The 18627-nt window shown below is 46.8% G+C and overlaps 1 protein-coding gene across 2 annotated transcripts in view; it reads right to left on the reverse strand.

Moving 5' to 3' along the window:
- Positions 1 to 230: 230 nt before the first annotated feature.
- Cda4 (chitin deacetylase Cda4) overlaps positions 231 to 18627 on the reverse strand; it is a 112785-nt gene continuing 94388 nt past the window's right edge. The window contains exons 1-4 of one of the 2 annotated variants that reach the window (XM_065424264.2): positions 14675 to 14828; positions 13130 to 13339; positions 8477 to 8813; positions 231 to 3539 (exon numbers count right to left, since the gene is read on the reverse strand). In XM_065424264.2, coding sequence (XP_065280336.1) covers positions 2639 to 3539; positions 8477 to 8813; positions 13130 to 13283 — 1392 coding nt within the window. In that variant the 5' untranslated portion in view covers positions 13284 to 13339; positions 14675 to 14828 and the 3' untranslated portion in view covers positions 231 to 2638. Of the gene's footprint in view, positions 3540 to 8476; positions 8814 to 13129; positions 13340 to 14674; positions 14829 to 18627 lie in introns of those variants that run through there. The other variant, XM_065424263.2, reaches the window with a different exon arrangement.

An 18627-nucleotide genomic window follows, 5' to 3' on the forward strand; every position in this document is an offset into this window, starting at 1 on the left:
GGTGAGCACGCTTCCTCGACACCACAGCGGCTCCGCGGTTCTGGCTTACGAAAGGTGTGCCTACTTACTGCGTAATTGCAGACGTCACGTGGCAGCCATCTGGCTGACTGAATGTGTGGCCAAATTCGTGCGTTGTTGGGCACGTGACGGCGCAGCCAATGGGAAGGAGGCGGCGCCGCGTCGTGTGGGTATGACGTGGCGCTATAGTGTGGGATACACTGCGCCGAAGGTAAAGACACGAACTTTATTCGAATGACAAAAAGATGTACACAAATGAAGCTCGTCATGCCCTCAGCGGTTGTTGCGGTGATGTTTCATTTATCATTTGGGAAACGTGAAGACCCTCGATAAGGCATTTGAAAGGCGGCAGTAATCCAGGAACTTGAAGCAAAAAAAAAAAAATCATATAACAAGTAACTGCAAGTTCACCAGCTGTGCGGAAATGCCGTAAGGTTGTGAAGTCCTATTGAAAAGTAAAAATGGCCTTTCATTCGAGAGTAGCACGAAGTTGCAGAGGAAGCCTATGCGAGTTTCTTTGTAGGGTGGTGCTACTCTCAGCTGGCTTAAAGTTTTTTTCTTTCAAGTTCTGAGTTGTGTTTCGAGCAGTGTGAAAGGTTCATGTAGATGTTGTTAAAATTGAAATTTCACAGTACAGCTCAACCTGTTAGACGGTATGCGTGGTGCAACGGTGACTCGATAGGCACAGAGAATAGGACATATTTGAGAAAACTTTCTGTTCTCGATCGGTAACATGTCAACAGAGAGCTTTGTACACAGCACTGACGCACACATGAAAAGTAATGCATTGATGAATAGTGAGCATTATGAAAACTTAAAAAGAAAAGAACAAGAACTATGCATGTGGACATGAGCAAAATGCGCACATATTCTCAAACAGGATAAATTATGATTATGGGTCTACAAAACGAAGTACACGAGCAACAACAAAGCAACAAAGTGTGTACCGCGTATACAGCGAGCGAACGAGAATGGGCGGCGCATTCCCTGGTCTCCAATCCTGAAGGCGAGGCGGAACCTCCACAGTCATCCTTCAATTTGTACCCATGCCAGCGAAAGTACTGATGTGGCTGTGCCACTGAAACTTGAAACCCCGCATTTCGCACGCTTGATATGTCTGTTTGTGGGCAGGTATTTTTGACAAGAACGACATAACTATTGTACTTTAGCACAATATTAGCTGATATACATTTCGGGATAATACACTTTTCCCCCAAGTTCTGGCATGGCCTTCTCCAGTGCCGCGTACAATCTTCGCCTTTAAGAAACCGTATCTCTGTGTGACGCCTAGTGGTTCGTGTTATCGAGAATTTGCAGCAAATTGTTGGCATTGAGTGCAGCTCATGCCGTGCATTACTGTTTTGCAGAAACACAGCGTGCTAAAGTGCGTTTTGCGCCCTGCGGAGTGACACTGGGGCCACGGATTTGAACGCTAAGTAGACAGTAACTTACCGAAAAAGTGCCCATCGTAATAGTAAGCGGTGCGGTACTTAAGAGCAATTCGACGGCTCGTATTCTTGTTTACGCGGCGCAGTTCGGTACGCTCGCTTGCGCATCTGCAACAAGCTGGTGCCTGGAAGCAGAGAGAAAAGTTGAAGTTTATTTCTGGCATCGTTACAAATTTTGGTGCTTAAATTTTTTACTGCTTTGTGCGTGTTTAGTAGAGAGGCGTATCGGACGACGATGGCATTTGCTGCGAATTTATGTGTTCTTACTATACCGGACATGCTTTCGCTCTGATCTCAGGATACCACATATCTGGGTGAGGTTTGACAGTAACCATGACAATCGGTGTGTTTCTCGGCGCTTAGTATTGACAACAGATCATGTATTTGTTCCTCGCATTGTGACTAACGGGCTGTTGCTAAGTGAACTCAAGCAATGGCCTCTTGTGCATTGACATGATATTAACTACCTATCTGATAAACAAATGTATTCAGTCGCACATAGCAGCTAGATGCCAGAGTTGTCCTTAGATTGTCAATGAAATTAAAATCCGACATCGAACGTCCATTCATTGCCGCATGAGCGCGGTTGGGACGAACTTTGACGGTGTCTGCCCGCGTGTCGTTAAGAGAACAAACGATGTGAGCGCCTTCCACTCCTAAAGGGGCACTGAAGCAAACAAGCAATAAATCGGCCCAGACTGGTAGGTGACTCTTTTAGAATGCCCTCACTATTCGTTCAGTGCGAAAGGGTAGGTATCCTCAGAACTGAAGAATTCGCAACTGGATGTCAGATTTTTTTCACAGTCTCTTTCTTGGCCAAAGAGGGGCCTCGATGACTTCAAGATGTGGCAGTCCACTCCTTTTATACGGTTATTTATTTACTTTTCTGTATAAATGTAATAAAGCTGTAATGCGATTTTTTTTTAAATGGCGTATTTAGTGAACTTCCTTGTAGCTACCAACAGTTAAGCAGCTATCCAAACACTGTCACAATTTGTGATGACACAGGGAGCTTGCTTTTTCTGCCATTTCACAGCTTCGCTCTTGGCGAAAGCGGCCCAACTCTGTGCGTGTATCGATCTCCATGTCTAGCTTCGAGTTCCTCCGGTGTCGGGAGCTCGCACACTCGCGGAGTGTCCTCGATGGCCTGTGGCGCGCTCGCGACAAGCCAACTAGGCTGCCGCGCTGGTGACGTTGTAGTCTTCATCGCTGCCGGAGCCCTCGACGGCCGACTGCCGGTTCTGCTCGGCCACTTCGTCCATGATCATCTTGCCGACCTGCTGGCCGCCGTAGTTGCCGATCCACGGGTAACGCGCGGGGCACGCGGTGCACGTCTCCATGTAGCGCAGCTCGCCGTACGAGTACTCGTCCGCGAAGGGCAGCGCGCACGTAGTCGGCAGGTTGCAGGCCGGCTCACGCTTGGAGCAACCCCACGCCTCGAAGTCGCGCAACTCGGCGATGCGCCGTGGCGAGCGCATCCACAGCAGTGCCTGCTGCATGGTGACGAACCAGGCATTGTCGTAGTTCTTCAGTATGTGGTCCACGAACCGGTGCAGCGCCTTGGTCTTAATCTTGTCGGTGAACCAGTTGACGCGGAAATAGAGTCCCAGTGGCGCGCGGTTGGTGCGGTAATGGCGCAGGAAGTTCTCGAGCAGGAACTCGAACACAGTGTCCTCGTCATCTGGAAAGACGCACTGGTCGGCGAGCGCGCACTGACCGCCGGTGCCTTCCTCGCTGTGCAGCGTATTGAGCGGCACCTCCCACACGCCCGGGTACGAGTGCGTAGGGCAGCCCTTGTTGACGCAGTGGTGCGGGATGCGGTGGTCGAGCGTGTATGGCCACAGCGGCGTCTTGCTGGGTGGCGCGGCGAACGATGAGTCGTATGCGAAGGCGAAGTCGTAGATCATGTTGAGCATGGTGTTGCCGCCTGGCTTCAGGTAGGGGGCACGCATGCCCAGTATGGTCTCCTTGGAGACGTTGCCGAAGCGGGACAAGATCTCGCGCATGCCCACTATTTCTTCGGTCCAGTTCTCGTACTTGGCCTTGGACCACCAGCTCTCGGGGCCGCGGTGCCTGCACAACGAGAAAACGTGTATTAATGCATCTCGCTGACTGTGCAGCATTTCCCCAACATGATGTAGCGCGACACGTGCAAATGACGATTGTACGATGGAACAACTTTGTTGCTATGAATGGCTGGCAAGTGAGGGTGACATGACATCGAACAAGGCGGTTCTCAACTGAGCTATAGTTGGACTGGGTACGAGATCGCCCAGGTTATAGACACAAGCACACTGCAGATTTCAATTGCATCTGTAGTACGCGCACTTCCATCTCTTCATTGCTAATTTTCTTCCGATTCTCCAGTGCAGGTCAGATTAAGCTACAGCTCAGGCTGGCCTCCCAACCTTTTTGCAAATCTCTTTTGCTTCTGGATTCCGCATAAGTGCATCAAGATCACCAATAAGTATTTATTTGTTATCTCAGTAATGTGCCTTATTGTTTCCCTCGGCATTTCCAATTTGTCTGGGGCATTCTTGATAAACATGACAGAGGAATGTTACGCCTTAACAACACATCATCAAGCGTGATGTGCGGCCCTACATTTAAGCTGGAAAGAAAATAACGCGATGCCGGAAAGACGAGAAAGGGCGGATGTCCGAATATTTGAAATTATCAGAGGTTGGCACGCCCCTTTGCAGCGACAATTTTGTTGAATGATTATCGCGCATTCAGGGTCTTTCCCTCTTTTTGACAGGAGCGAGTTCACACGGGCTGTTTGTTGTGGATTTGAACTGTTATTTGCAAAGTGGTTTATGAAGGAGGCATTTTGGTTGACACAACAGCGGATCTGAACTGTCACTAACGTTGATGGGCTCTTTGGATGCAGGTTCCAGTATTGAGAACTTCTCGAAAAAATATGAAAAATGAGAGTGGCTCGTTGGGCTAGTTGGTAGATGGTTATACTATAGGAGAATGCCAGCAAATTTGAAAGTAAAAAAAAATCTAGCAGCAGACATAGACAAAGCGACAGGAAGGTGGCTGGACTAACAACTGAACTTCATTCATGAAAGCGACGTCCCCAAGTTCTTAGTCCGGTCACCTTCCTGTCGCTTTGTCTATGTCTGCTTCTCGATTTCTTCTCTTTAAAGTTTGCTGGCATTTTCCTAGTATAATATGAAACATGACAGAGAGCTCTATAGTGCACCCTCACTTCCATATTTTGAAGCATAAACGAAATGTTAACTTCACCTCAAGGGTAGCAACATGGAGATTCATACACTAGGCGTGAAATAAAGAGCATAAAGGAAAATAAACTAAATTAAATATATAGGAGGTAGAGATGGCCCCCGATACTTCTGGCCTGTCAGAATATACCAACCACATGAGTACACCCTAATGCTTGTTTATCAACTAAGAAGCTACAATTTTTCAATGTCATCCATCTAGACCACGTCACTCGTGCAAAAGTATTTGTAGCTCAGTGCTCGTCTTGTGGTTTTCTGTGCGATCATTTTTTTGCTCGCGCTACTAATTTGCTAACATTCAAGCGGACGTAGAAAAATGGAGTATACACTGAAGTCCGCAGGAGAGATACAGCTCACATATAAGAAAGCAGTCCACTCAACTACATGTACTAACGTGCACATGAAAACAACTTCACTGACATTCTTCGCGTAAATGCTAGGATACATCGTTCTGTAACAGCAAAATCAGCATGAAATCGCGACATTATGCGGCATCGCACCTGAGCTCGACGGGGGCCCCTCTATCGCAAAACCATTTCGGTTCGTTTGTTTCGACACCGAACTGCGCTGCACTCATTCCCGAAAGGACCGCCCTGCTGCATGTTTCTCACAACCCTTGCACAACCTCCCTTTCGATAGGGGCCAGAAATTAACGCACTGCAAAAATAAGCAGGGCTCGGCGCAATGGTCCCACGGACGCCCGCATTTCACGGCTCAGTGAACGCAGTGGGCGCGTCCGTATATGGCGTGCGCTCGAGCCTCGATCTGCTCGCCGTGTGGGCGATCTCGTCAGGCGCAGGAACGCGCAACACGGATAAATTCCCGTGATTCGAATGGACAAATAAATCATGAGCCGTTCCACTCTGGGAAGGCGGAGAAGCTGCTTAACAAGCAGGCGCGTTGCTCCTCGGGAGTTCGGCCTATACGCGGCCTCCCTAATTCGACGACAGAAGGGAAGTGAAATTCCAAATGGAGAACGGCAACTTGTCTCTCTGGTCTTTTGACAGCGAAGCTGCTAAGGGCTAGTTTCCCCAGGATCGTGTCCGTGTGTAGACGCATAACTCCCCGTATACGTGGGCCGATCCCGAAGATAGTGCAATGCCGGGTCGATCCGCGGTGGAGGTGCAGTTCGCAATTAAAGTGCCCATGTCAAAGCTTCGCTGGTCATCCTCCTTCACAGAGTGGAAGGGTACCAAGTTTTATATAGATTCGCATGGACGACGGGAGCGCCGCCCCGAGGAGCCGGAGGAAACTAGACACACGTGACATTTCGACACCACCGTCACCACGGGAGAGCGGAACGAGGGGAAACTAGATACCCAAGCGCTGGGAACGACGACAAAGAGAGGGCGGTGCGAACGTAGACATGGCCGACGCGGGTCGCAGAGCGGCAAATCTTTGAGAAACATTTCTTATCTACCTAGGAGTCTACTGACCTTGAAAAGGGTGCCTATTGATAACTAATCTAATGAAAATGCATACCCGAGGGACACCGACGAGCCAGCTGAGGAAGAAGACGACGACAAACGCGCAAGCAATGCCACGAGCGCGTTTGCGCGGGACCTGAGTATTTGTTGACGTAGAAGAAAATGCACGGATCCCTAGCCCTAAACAGCTTCAATTTAAAAGAAAAGTATACTCGTATTTATATATTAGGGCACACCGAGGAGCGAACGCGCGAACACACGCAAAGAGACTCAAGCGGCCAGCCGCGCGGAAATCTTGCGTGTATTTGCGGGCATGTCTCACGCTCGGAAAAAGCACTTTTATGCAGCACGTATTGAGCATAAGAAAGCTGTATTGGCAGTTTTTCATGTTATTCTTCAATTTTCTCATTGACACTTTTAATGTATTTATGATATTTGAGAAGTTGATTACTTAAGATTATCGAATTAGGCGGAATGAAACAAAAGTCCGAGTATCTCCAAGCGACGGCAAGCAACATTGCTTTTCCAGCTACGTAGAATTTGCATATTTTTAACGTTTGGCTCTGCAGTTACGTGGGACACCCTGTATAGAGAACCTCTTATAGGGCCTCCGAGTTGTTCGACATGTATGTTCTCTTTCTCGTCGTGCTGATATCGCGTCGGCCGCACAAGCCTCCTGATGATCGAGGCTCGTATCCTCAGTGCTGCTGCCTTCTGACGCGAGATATGCCGGTGAACTGGCGGCCTCCCGCAGCTCTCGCCGCTTCCCTGTGAGATCACCGAAGGCATTTGCGGCGATGTCAAGCGGACATGAACCCGCTGTGCAGCTGACTCGTTTTAAACGGATTTCACAAATTCCACAAACTGACCTTAATTTCACAGCAGTATACACTCTAAACATTTTTACACCCTTAAGGGCGTTTTCTTGTCGCACAGTAACACCCTTATCGTTAGGGCCTTACACACATTTGTAGAGGACGACAGCGGAACTCTAACGAGACGTGCGATAACAAAATACGTAGTTGAAAACTATTTAATCATTCTGAAAGCCTTGGGCGCATATAAATATCCGACAGGAGAGTTTCCTATCTCTCCCTGTGAAATTCTCTTGTCGGATATTTCCGTGCGCCCAAGGCTGTCAGAATGTTTACATAGTTTTCAACTACGTCCTTTGTCATCGCACGTCTCGTCAGAGCTCCGCTGTTGTCCTCCATAAATTTTTTTAGGGCTCTGATGGTAAAGGTGCTACCGCGCGACAAAAACACCCTTAAAACACCCGTAAGGGTGTAAAATGTTTAGAGTGTAGTCTTTGGCATGGGTTCTATGTTTCGATAGCGATCAATGATACAAGAGTGAACTGAAATTAATATAAGTTAGAGTGAACTGAAATTACTATAAGGCTTTTTTTTTATTTTAACATAACCATTTGTGCTAGCAAGCAGACTTTCGAGCTAGAAAAAAAAAATCTGCACATACTCCATAAAGTAAAAACGCGCCGTATACGGGAAAAAAGATGCAAGCAATTAACACGCGTGTTAGCCGAGTATTGTAGTGAGATGCCTGCAGGCTCAATGGCTGCCGTCTGTGGACCTTCGTGCCGGCTGTAACGACACCACTAAGTAAAATACGGCAGAAATAGACCGGGTGCCTCGAAAGCCGCAAGACATAGCACCATATTTATTACGAGATATTGTATGTTGCTTACAGCATGCAGCAAAATAGCATTTAACAAACATGCTGTTCAAACATTGCCGTGATCGAGAATCTCTTCTTACCGGCGTCGAAAAAAGTGTACGCAGACATATGATGTAATTAGTGTCCCTCTTGTTGTAACTAATGCCTCTTTTTTTTTTTTCTCGCGAGGTTGCCCTTAGGAGTAACAAAATATCTCTTTTTCTTCTTAAACGAGAAGAAAGGGGGTTAACCGAGTGGCCCGAGTTTTATTACTCATCTCATAAGTGTTTGTTGGCTTCTTATGATATCTTTTTCTTCTTCTCATTCAATAAAGTGAATGCGTCAATCAATTCCCCTTTAAGTGGTGCGCTTCACTGCCATTCACTTGAGACAATTACAAACTGAATAGCGAGACGTCTACAAACCTGTAAGGAAGTTGATATTTCTAACCGTTCTGACGGTAATGTTCGTAGCCATTTACTACAGATGTCTCATCGAGCTAGAAACGCAATTGTTTGCGGACACTATTGCAAATGCTAGCCAAATGTCGTACGACGCTCGCAAACTCGCTTCGCGATGGCGTCGCTCCTTTTATTGTGTATATAGTTGAAGTCATCAGCGGCTCAGAGTGTGCGCGCTCGAGCGTATACAATGCACTCACGTGACGCCCAGGGAGGCAAACTCGTGGCCGTCGGCAAACATCCTCTGCACGTTGAAGTAGCTGGTGTACTCGTGCGACAGGAAGAAGGTTGCCTTTATGGGGCACCCGTTGGGGTTCTTGCGGTGCTCCTTGTGCAGTAGGGCCCGGTACTGCGGGAAGTTCATGCCGTTCAGGGCGCCGTCAAAGGACATGAGCACCATCTGGGGCACGTCCTTGGGCTCCAGGTCTCCGGGGATGCGCGTTCCGTCGACGCTGCAGAAGCACTCGGGGAGCACACACGTCGACGGATCGCACTTGGGCGCAGTGTCCGGGTCGTGCTTTGGCCGCTCCGTGGTTGCTGGAAAGGAAGCGCGACGTCTGTGACACTGCGGCACCACACTTTCTCGTTCTGCATGTTGGCTGTTTCCTTCGCACTTTTGTTGGTTCGTTAAAGTGTCTCTCATTAGCTGCGAAGCATTGGAATTTCGGCCATGAGAAGCCAAGAGAAAAGCATCGCAGAACAACTTGCGCTTCGTACCACCATCCTTAAAGATACTAACTTATCTAACTTTTGTCAGACCTAAGCTAGAATACGCATGCTCTGTTTGGGAGCCACACCAAACCACCCTTTCTAACACTCTAGAAGCAGTTCAGAATCGTGCAGCTCGCTTTATTTATTCTGATTATTCTTACCACGCTAGTGTCTCTCAGCTAAAATTAAAAGCAGGAATTTCCAATCTAGATATAAGGCGTCATGTCTTCAGACTGTGTCTTTATCACAAATTTTATCATTCTGCTCCTAGTGCTTCAGCCATCATTCCAGCACACCGTCAGTCTTGCCGATTATGTCATGAAAAATCTGTGTATCCTCCGCCTGCCCGCACCACTGCGCACCTACATTCTTTCTTTGTGAAGACTGCCCGGGACTGGAATGACCTTCCCGCCGACGCCGTGCACCACTCCAATCCACATCATTTCAAGGCTGCCATTGAGTCCATATTCCACTGAAGTGGTCACCCATCCCTCATGTAATACCCCACGTTGGGGCCTTTGAGGTAATAATAAATAAATAATAAATAAATAAAGAGAGACGAAAATAAAGGGTGAAGAAAACAACGGCACAAAGCAAAAATAACCCCGAAAGGAAACGCAGAGAGATTGAAAAAGAAATGGAAAAAAAAGAAGTAATTACATGCAATCTGCAGCGCGTTTTCGTAGCTCTGAAGTGGTACTAGCGTTCGCATTTTGTCACGATTTGTTTCACTGTCCATCATTTTCGTCCAGTTCGTCGTTGGCTTGGACGCCGCCGAGCTATATTTACCGCCGTGATCGGTTACTCGGGGCGAGAAGAAAAGGATAATGAAAAATGAAATGGCTCATTGCGAAATACGGCCTCAGCACGCAGTCGTGAGGAAGTTGCCGTGAAGGAACGAAAAAAAAAAGAGAGATTTTGTTTACTTACCGTGTTTTCATACCACTACGAAAAGGGGCATATTCCGAAGGGAACATAAAGTTGCACATGTTAAACACATTTATAAATACGACAATATGCACAGCTGTATAAAAATAAAATCTGGAACAAAACAATCCAGTAATGGACAACAATAACAGTTTATCGAGGGACCAAGAGGTGTAGGCGTAGGTGTAGTCATTGCAGGATATACCTGTCGAAGTTACGCGGATGCTCGGCTGTTCCTAACTTTGAATTATGACACAACACGGCCGTCAGCGTACACGTGACACGATTTAGCGGCTGCTTATAACCGAATCACTATTCACGGTGCACGAAAGAGCACCAGTGCTTATACTCTTGCACAATGCCGACAACTCTTTGTCTACATTGGGTTTGTGGGCCGTAAGGGCTCTGCTACAAGGCTCATTGAGTTATATGTAGCTGAGGTGTTCTGACGTACACGTAGCCTGTTCGCTGCATAACATGGCTTATAGACTCAAACTTGGTTCAGCGCAAAACGATAGGCAGAATATATTTTGGCACGTTCCCATGCTTGCGCCATGAAGGCGTCGTTGCCTACTACAATGTAACAGTAGTGACGAGAAGAGGCTTTAACCGCTTTAACTGCAGGAGCTACAATGTTTGTTCCGTGTTGCGTCATTCCTGATTCTATCAGAGCGAGTTGCGCGAAAAGTGAAGCGCGTCATCTTGCGATATCTTACGTACTGGCGTAGTAATCCAGCGCCTTCATCTAGCATGGCCAAAGTGGCCTCGCAAGCGCAATTGTAGAGTATTCGGCCACACGATCGGGTCAGCTCGTGGCAGCCGCCGCTGCTCGTCGTATCATCCTTCGCTGAAGAAACGCGAGTGCTGTCGCCTGCGTGGCTTTAACCGAGTGACGCGAATCTTGCGAAGACGCTGCAGCTCACTACTGTATATGCTACTTGGTAGCATATACAGTAACTCTACAGCTCACGAGTGTGAAGAGGCCCCCTGTGTGCGCTTGCTGCACTTCACTGTACTAGAATATTTTCTAGTACACTGTAACCTTCACCATGGTGGCCGAAACGCAATGTGTGCACAGGGTTGTCAGCACTATGCAAGAGGTCTATTGTTTGGCCTGAAACGCATGCTGCCACGTTTCAGCAAGTATTCTTGCTTTGGCGAGCAACACGGATACTCGAACACAGAACATACACTTTCTGGAACACACGCTGTCTTCAAATCGTTCACGTTCTTATACAAAGAGCGAATCGATATTAAGGGTCCTGAAAGCCGTACAACACGAACCGCCTATAGGATAACGCCGCAGTGACAGGAAGTGATGTTTAATTTTTTTAAATAAAAGCCTGCAGCGATGGAATTGTCGTTTGGAGGAAGTATCGGTTTACACAATGCGAAGACGCATAATTTGCAGAGTTGCACTGATTAAAGGAATGCCGCAAATGGAATATGGAACAAAAACCTCGTCGTTTCGAATGCGATGTTCTGACCGCTGCTATTCCTCCCAACGTCCTTGGACCGTGACGCATGACGCCGACCGTGCCGAAGGCGGTATGTACGCGAAGCGTCCGTGAGAGGGCACACGCCTCCCAAGTTTTAATTGGAAACCCAGCCGACAATTCTGGTCCCGTAAGTCACTATAGTATTATATTTCATTCCTTAAATACGGCTCCTCTAGTATTTCACTGGATGCACATCTCGGCTTCCGCGGCGTAAAGGTCACCGCAGCTTTCTTTGCATCTCCTCTTCTGCAATCTTTGGTTTTGCAGGTTCTAACTTGAATAATATCTTTAGCCCCAGCGGATGAAGACGGAAGGGAGATGTTGACAATACACTGCGTAAAGTTCAACGTTTATTCCCGGAAGAAACCGCCTTTATACGCCACACACAGTAGCGCCACACATGATCAATACATCAAACCGAGCTTTCCAAAAAGGCCGTTTCTTCGTCTGACAGGTCGATAGACCTGTTACAGAGCTTACACGCTTTGGCGACTCTGACTGATAGCGCGTGCCTCAATAATTTCGCGCATGTCTTATCTCTGTGCTTGACCAGAACCACACAATCACCAAACAAAGGAGTGCAGCCGCATTCATGACAGTGAACAGACAGATGACCGTCATGGTAATTTTTCACATTTAAAATATGCTCCTATAAGCGCTCATTGAGACACCGTCCTGTTTTTCCTATGTACTTCTTACCAGGTTCTGATAATTTGCAGGTTCATATAATTTGCTGGTTCATTGAGGAAAAAGAGATATTTACGTGCTTTTTGCTCCTAGTTCTGTGGATTCAAGGCAGTCAGCAGTCATATTCTGACACCAAGTTGCGGAACATTTATGGGTATTCCGACTAACAAGACTGCACATCGAGACAAAGAGCCAGCGGCAGGCATTCGTGCTGTCTAGATGTTGAACATATCACTGATACTATGCTTTACCTTTGTGTGTTTAGCCGCCACGTTCAAAATAAATAACTAAATAAATAAATAAATATGTAGAAAGATCACAAACAAGAGAGAAAGGAACGAATAACAAGATTATCATTCGTTATCCTGCCCTGTTTACTGTGGTGAAGGTAGAGCTAAGGGCAAAATAACAAAAAAAGGGGGAAAAAAGAACTGCGCACAAGAAAGTGCATTGCACGGATATGCTTGTGTCAATTTTGAAAAACGCAGTACTGCCCTACACCCTGGTGAGTTGTGAGTTGACGTGACGGAGCGCCTCCTCGGTCGATTGTCTAAATGGCCTAATACAACGAGGAGTGGCCGTCTCTGTACATGAAATCGAAAACAGCGGCATAATATTCTCACGACTGCAGACAATCTACGTAGCGATATCAGTCACTCTATTGAGAGCTGAAGAACCTTTCACCAAGGTCACGCCCAGCAACATTGTAAATTTGAGAGTTGCCAGGCGTAGGGCCATAGCCATGGACGACGTACCGGCGTAAAAACACCCTTGCTCGTAAAATAAAAAGGAGTAAGATAAAGAGAGGGAGCTAATTACTAAGGGCCGAAATGTTATTGATTGCTACAAAAACACTCGCATTAGAAATTGATTATGAGCAGGCTGAAAATGCACTTTAAAACGACGTTCTGGATGCGCTGTACTGACTGCATAGGGAGGGCTTAGGACAGCGACGTTCCAGCAGGAGGTCCTCAGCACGAGGTCCGCCGGGAGCAGGTGAGAACACAGTAGAGGAAAGCATTTACTCACTGCTTTCAACTGGTCCGCAGGTAAGCTCCTTGTTCTTGAACGTGCAGAACTTCTTGGCGTCGTCGAAGTAGAGCGAGGGCGGGCAGGCCTGGCTGAAGGGCGTGCCGCCCGAGCAGATGTAGAAGCGACGGCAGGTGTCGGGGTTGGCGAACATCCCGTCGGGGAACGGGCACTCGAAGTCCTCGGCGTCGCGGCGTACGCGTTCCGCTCCTGCGACCAGACACACTGTGAGCACGCAGGCGCGCCTTCTAATTAAATCCCTCGCGAATGTTTCAGCCACGTTTGGGGAAGTCACCGCGTTCCTCTGCTGTCGTCTCCGCTTTGTAGACGCAGTGACCTGGCCACGTTATATCTGGTTTCATAGAGTGTACAGGCCGGTTACGGTAACTTAAAGGCGTATACCTAAGGCGTATGTGCGGATCCACACAATGTTTCCGTGTTTGTGTACTTTTATGCGGAACAGTTCATGCATGCCGATTCTCTTTTCTGGTTTTGATATATGAAGACAACAATAAACTGAATTGAATTGAACTGACAGCTAGCTGCAAACGCTGCAGGTTTCAGCATCCGACAGGCGTACACGCCTGCCGCGGGCCGGCATTTTCAGGTTACGAACGGCGCGCAATCCAGCGTGCGGCCAATGCATTGCCCATAAGGATTATTGCCCGCAGATGTTTGCTGATTCATCGTGACACGTGCCTCCCGAGAAGAGAGCGCAAGCAGTTAGCTTAGCAGTTTCTCAACAATAACGTCATGGCTCGTGAATGTATTTGCGCATAAATGCGAATAGTAACTCCAGAGCTCCTGGTGTTCACAGGTATCAAGGTCATTTTGTAACGCGCTTCATCGGAATTGCTGTCACATGAGCCAGTAACAGCGGAAGAAACGTGCCAACTAGAGCTGAAGCTGGGACTGCAAACCCTGGATATGCTTGCTTGCTTGCTTTAATAGCTCTTTGCTTTCTTACTTTCTGTCTTTTTAGAGCACATGCAGGTAGTTAGGTGGGGCGGATTTACTTTCCGAAAGAGATTGCCGAAGGACAAGGTGTCCTTGTTTCGTTTCTGCAGTGTCACACTGAGTTACAGATAGCAATGATATTCTCTTGCACATTCCTGGTTTTTATGGCCTATGCACAGAAAGTCATTGTGTTATATGCATAATGCACAAAGTAAGTGGAACGCTTTAGCAGTGTTTCATAGCGCTGTCGCTATACGCGTGCATATTGTGCCGGCAGATACAGCAATCGCTATAGGACATTACTAGCAATGGACAATATTACATAATAGGCCAAGGCAGCGAACGTTCGCGTTTAGCAGGTACGCCTGCTAGGCTAGGCTTGCTGCGCGGAAAGATGCGGAAAACTACAGCAGACATTGCAGCTCACAACACAGATATGTATGGTGAGATTGACGGGGCGGTGCACTTCAGTTCCACCGTTCCTATGTTGTCGTGCGCTAGTCGGTTGCAATGTAATACCAACACATTCATACCTATATACAATATATTTACACGCAAATACTGTTACGTGAAAACGAAAGCGCTTGCCGTTGTATGTTTCGGATTCCAGGCGCAGACAGAAGATATCAGCAAACGTAACTGTTGCGAAGGGCTCTGTCCACAGAGCTTCATTGCGTCTCACAGTATAATTAAGTGATTTGCGCACACCTTACGCGCTTCCCGGGCATGCCCGCTAAGGGAGAGGCAGCAGCGTTCCCATGTACGCGGACACAGTGTAGCCTGAGTATTTACTGTTGCTTCCATATTTAGCCCGAGTCGCCCCGGCGGTCGTCTGCGCGCGCGAACAAGAGGGACACGCGCGCCGCCGGAGATGATGTTGCCGACTGCGGTCTGTGCGTGCGTCAGCGCCCGCCCATCTGGGTCAGAGTCCTACTCGTCGCTTGCTCCCTTTCGCCTCGCCCGCGCTCCGAGAGGAATGGGGTTAATCACTCGCGCACTTTCATCGCTCGCGTTCGTCCGCGCCGCGTGAAGCACCGGCGCACCCATCATGCGCAGCAGCTTAGATTTTGCGGCCTGTCAGCGCCACTGTCGCCTCCTCGGCCAGGTCCTCTGCGCGAGAAGGACTCGACAAGCTTGAGACATACAGCGCGACATGCAGAAAGCACGACAGCGATCGTATCGTGATTATGTCTGTGCTGTGACGAGCTGTTTGTTTGCACTAATCACAGACAACCATAATCGATTGATGTTTTAGTTTGGCGGGAACGCCGCGCCTTTCTTACTATATGCAACTGAAGATGTGCATAAGTCTAAAGCGATGGTATCAGATTCAACAGGACCATACGTGCAAGTGAAAGAACACGGCTTTGCAGAAAATTCAAAATGTCGATGACATGGCGGAACAATGGCTACGAGATTGGACACCAGTCTTTCTATGTTGCTTCAGGTCTTCTTGCTACGGTGTATATATAATGACAGAGAAGGTGAGGAAGCCGAATAGTGGTGCAGAATAGGAAAATGTTAGCTGCGCGCGATCCGTTCGCAGCTCTGCTTTAGCGCTAGGATTCTCTCGAGTTCCTAATATTTTCACAGGGTTCACAGTGTTGTACATTGCCTGTATGAACGATTACCATTACTTTTATCATGAATTTAGTTAGATCTTCGCAGCCTGCTACGCGAATTCGCCGAAAGTTGAGGTAGTGAGAATAATGACTAAAATTGCGGTAATTCGTACATATGCAGCATAATTGTTATTACGGTGAGATGAAATGAATTCGAAATCGTGTATTTTATAAGGCATATAGCTAATGCGATAAAGAAGTATTCTGAAATGTCAATTGTACGCGATCTGCATCGATAGAAAGAGAATGCGGTATTGTGGCTAACGAATCATAAACCTGCCCACCATTCAGTCAACGGTGCCGATTCAACAAGTGTCGAGACACTTTTGTCGCGCCCGTCGAACCAGCAGGAAGCAACGAGATGACACTGATGAAGAGAAAGCGGGACAGTTGCGCTGCCTGTTGTCGTCGCACACGTAACTCGTGCTTCTTGCCTCCGCGCTTCAAACTCGTTATGCAAGCACGCACATTCCTGGCCCCAAGGAGAAACGTGTGCCACTATAGGCAGTGGCGTAGCCAGAAATTTTGTTCGGGGGGGGCTACGCCACTGGCCCCATATATATATATATATATATATATATATATATATATATATATATATATATATATATATATGGGGCCAGTGGCGTAGCCAGAAATTGTGTTCGAGGAAGCTTTAGCTCGGGTGCTCCTATTTAAATACATGTAGAAGGGGAATTCGTTTTTCCCTGCAACCACTTCACCAAATGTGAGGAGTTTTGTTGCATTTAAAAGAAAAAGTTTAATTCCAGTGACTACTGGTTTCGAATTTTTCATTTAGGTGGTCAATTATTTATTAAAAATTGGCCAAATCAAAAATTTTCAGAAAACGAAACTATCCAGCTTAAAACTCCGTGACTCAACAATGAAAAATGATATTACAATTCTGTGAATTGCATCTAATAGTACATCTACAGCGGACAAAATGGATATGTCACAAATGAATCTGAAAAAAATTTAGTATTGTGGAAATACGGCTTCTGCAGAACCCTTGTACACAACGTAACCAATTCACGTAATATACAAATTGACATAGCAAACTTGTCCGCTTTGACTGTTATAATAGATGCCGTTTACAGAACCACAATGTCTGTTCTTCATGCATAGCTATTAGTTTGTAAACGTCGTTCTTCTATTTTTTCAAACTTTCGAATTTTTCAAAATATTTTAAACAAAATGCAGGCCCTAAATCGAAGTTGTGTTTCCAACAGAACTAGGATTGAACTTTCTCTCTCAAATGCAACGAATTTCAACAAAAGCGATTAGCAGGATTATCTAAGAAAAGCGTTTCTGCGTTTTACAAGTATTCGAATAGGCCGCATCGGATTGGGCCCGAGCTAAAGCTTCCTCTTAAACAATTTGTCAAGGGGTCAAATCCATGAATAATAACTGCATTGTCATTGCCAAAGATGCTGCAAACGAATTCTTGAACGCTACGCAAAGTCAAAACAATAAAATATGTATTTTTTCACAAAAAAATATACTCGTATGTGCCAAAAATTTTGCCGAAAATAACTGATATCAATGCTTCCATATTTTTGTCTATTCAAGTAAAGAAAATATCACACAAACTTTAGAACTATATCAGTTCAAAACCAGGAAAGCAGTGCATGCCACTGATATGAAAAATTAAAAGGCAATGAACTGAACAAGTTGAGGACAAATATGTTAACGAAACTTTGTCATTTAAGAACCGTGCTTACATTCTTGTATATATGCAATGGCCAGTGAAAAATCTCAATGACGCTGTCGTTTGTTCCAATGTATTACGCAGGAGTAGCTGTCCCTTGTCGTGTATCGTGAGTAATTGCACCGAAGTCATAGTCGCAACAGAGGGCACGTATAAAAAGCAGGAATTCTGCAAGATATACGAGGGCAAGTCAAATGAATGTGAGCCAACAACGGGGTACTTTATTTAAAAGTAGTCTTCATGAGAATTTAGACATTTGTCCCATTGACTAACGAGTCGAGTGATTCCCGTCTTATAAAACTCCTCGGGTTGCTGCTTCAAAAAGTCTGTATCTGGTTCCCTTGAGCTCTTTTTTCGGTTGCCCCAAAATGTAGAAGTCGCAAGGTGACAGGTCGGAGCTGTATGGCGGATGCTGCAGCGTTTCCCACTTGAACTTTGCCAGTTTTGTATTAACCACATAAGCGACGTGGGGACAGGCATTGTCGTGGAACAAGATGACCCCATTCGTCAATTTTCCACGTTGTTCGTTCTTGATTGCGACACACTGCCGTTCTGGCATTTCACAATATCGGAAACAATTGATAGCCTCTCAAGATTTAGCAAATTCTATCAGTAATGGACCCTGACGACCGAAAGAAAAGTCAACAACACCTCTCCAGCGGAAATGATGGCCTTTGCGTTCTTTGGGCGTGGTAAATTCGAATGTTTCCACTGTAAGCTTTGCCGTCGTGTTTCAGGCTCGTAGTAGTGGCACCAAGGTTCGTCCCCGATCACAAATGCAAACAAGAAGTCGTCATCCTCATTGTGATACCCGATCAGATAAGTCAAGGCAGCGCGAAACTTCTCCGTCTTCTCGCGATGGATCAAAATCATGGGGATCCATTGCGCACCAAAGAGCCGATAACCGAGAAGCTCATGAATTATGACGTGAACCGAACCGTGACTGATGTTCAGACGGTCTGCCAGTTCATCGATGCTTATCCTCCGTTCTTCTTTCATCAGCTCATGAACCTTTAAAATTGTTTTGGGGGGTGATTGCACGATGGTTTTGGCCCGGTCTTAAAATGTCTTTACAACGTCCTTTAAACCGTTTGCTCCAACGCTTCACAGTGCTCAATGAAATGCCGTGTCCAACGTAAACGGCAGCCATACGGCGATTAATTTGTGTTTTGGAAACACCTTTAGCTGTCAAAAACTTCGCGACACCGAGC

The sequence above is a fragment of the Dermacentor albipictus genome, chromosome 3, assembly GCF_038994185.2.
Source record: "Dermacentor albipictus isolate Rhodes 1998 colony chromosome 3, USDA_Dalb.pri_finalv2, whole genome shotgun sequence".
Lineage (NCBI taxonomy): Eukaryota > Metazoa > Arthropoda > Arachnida > Ixodida > Ixodidae > Dermacentor > Dermacentor albipictus.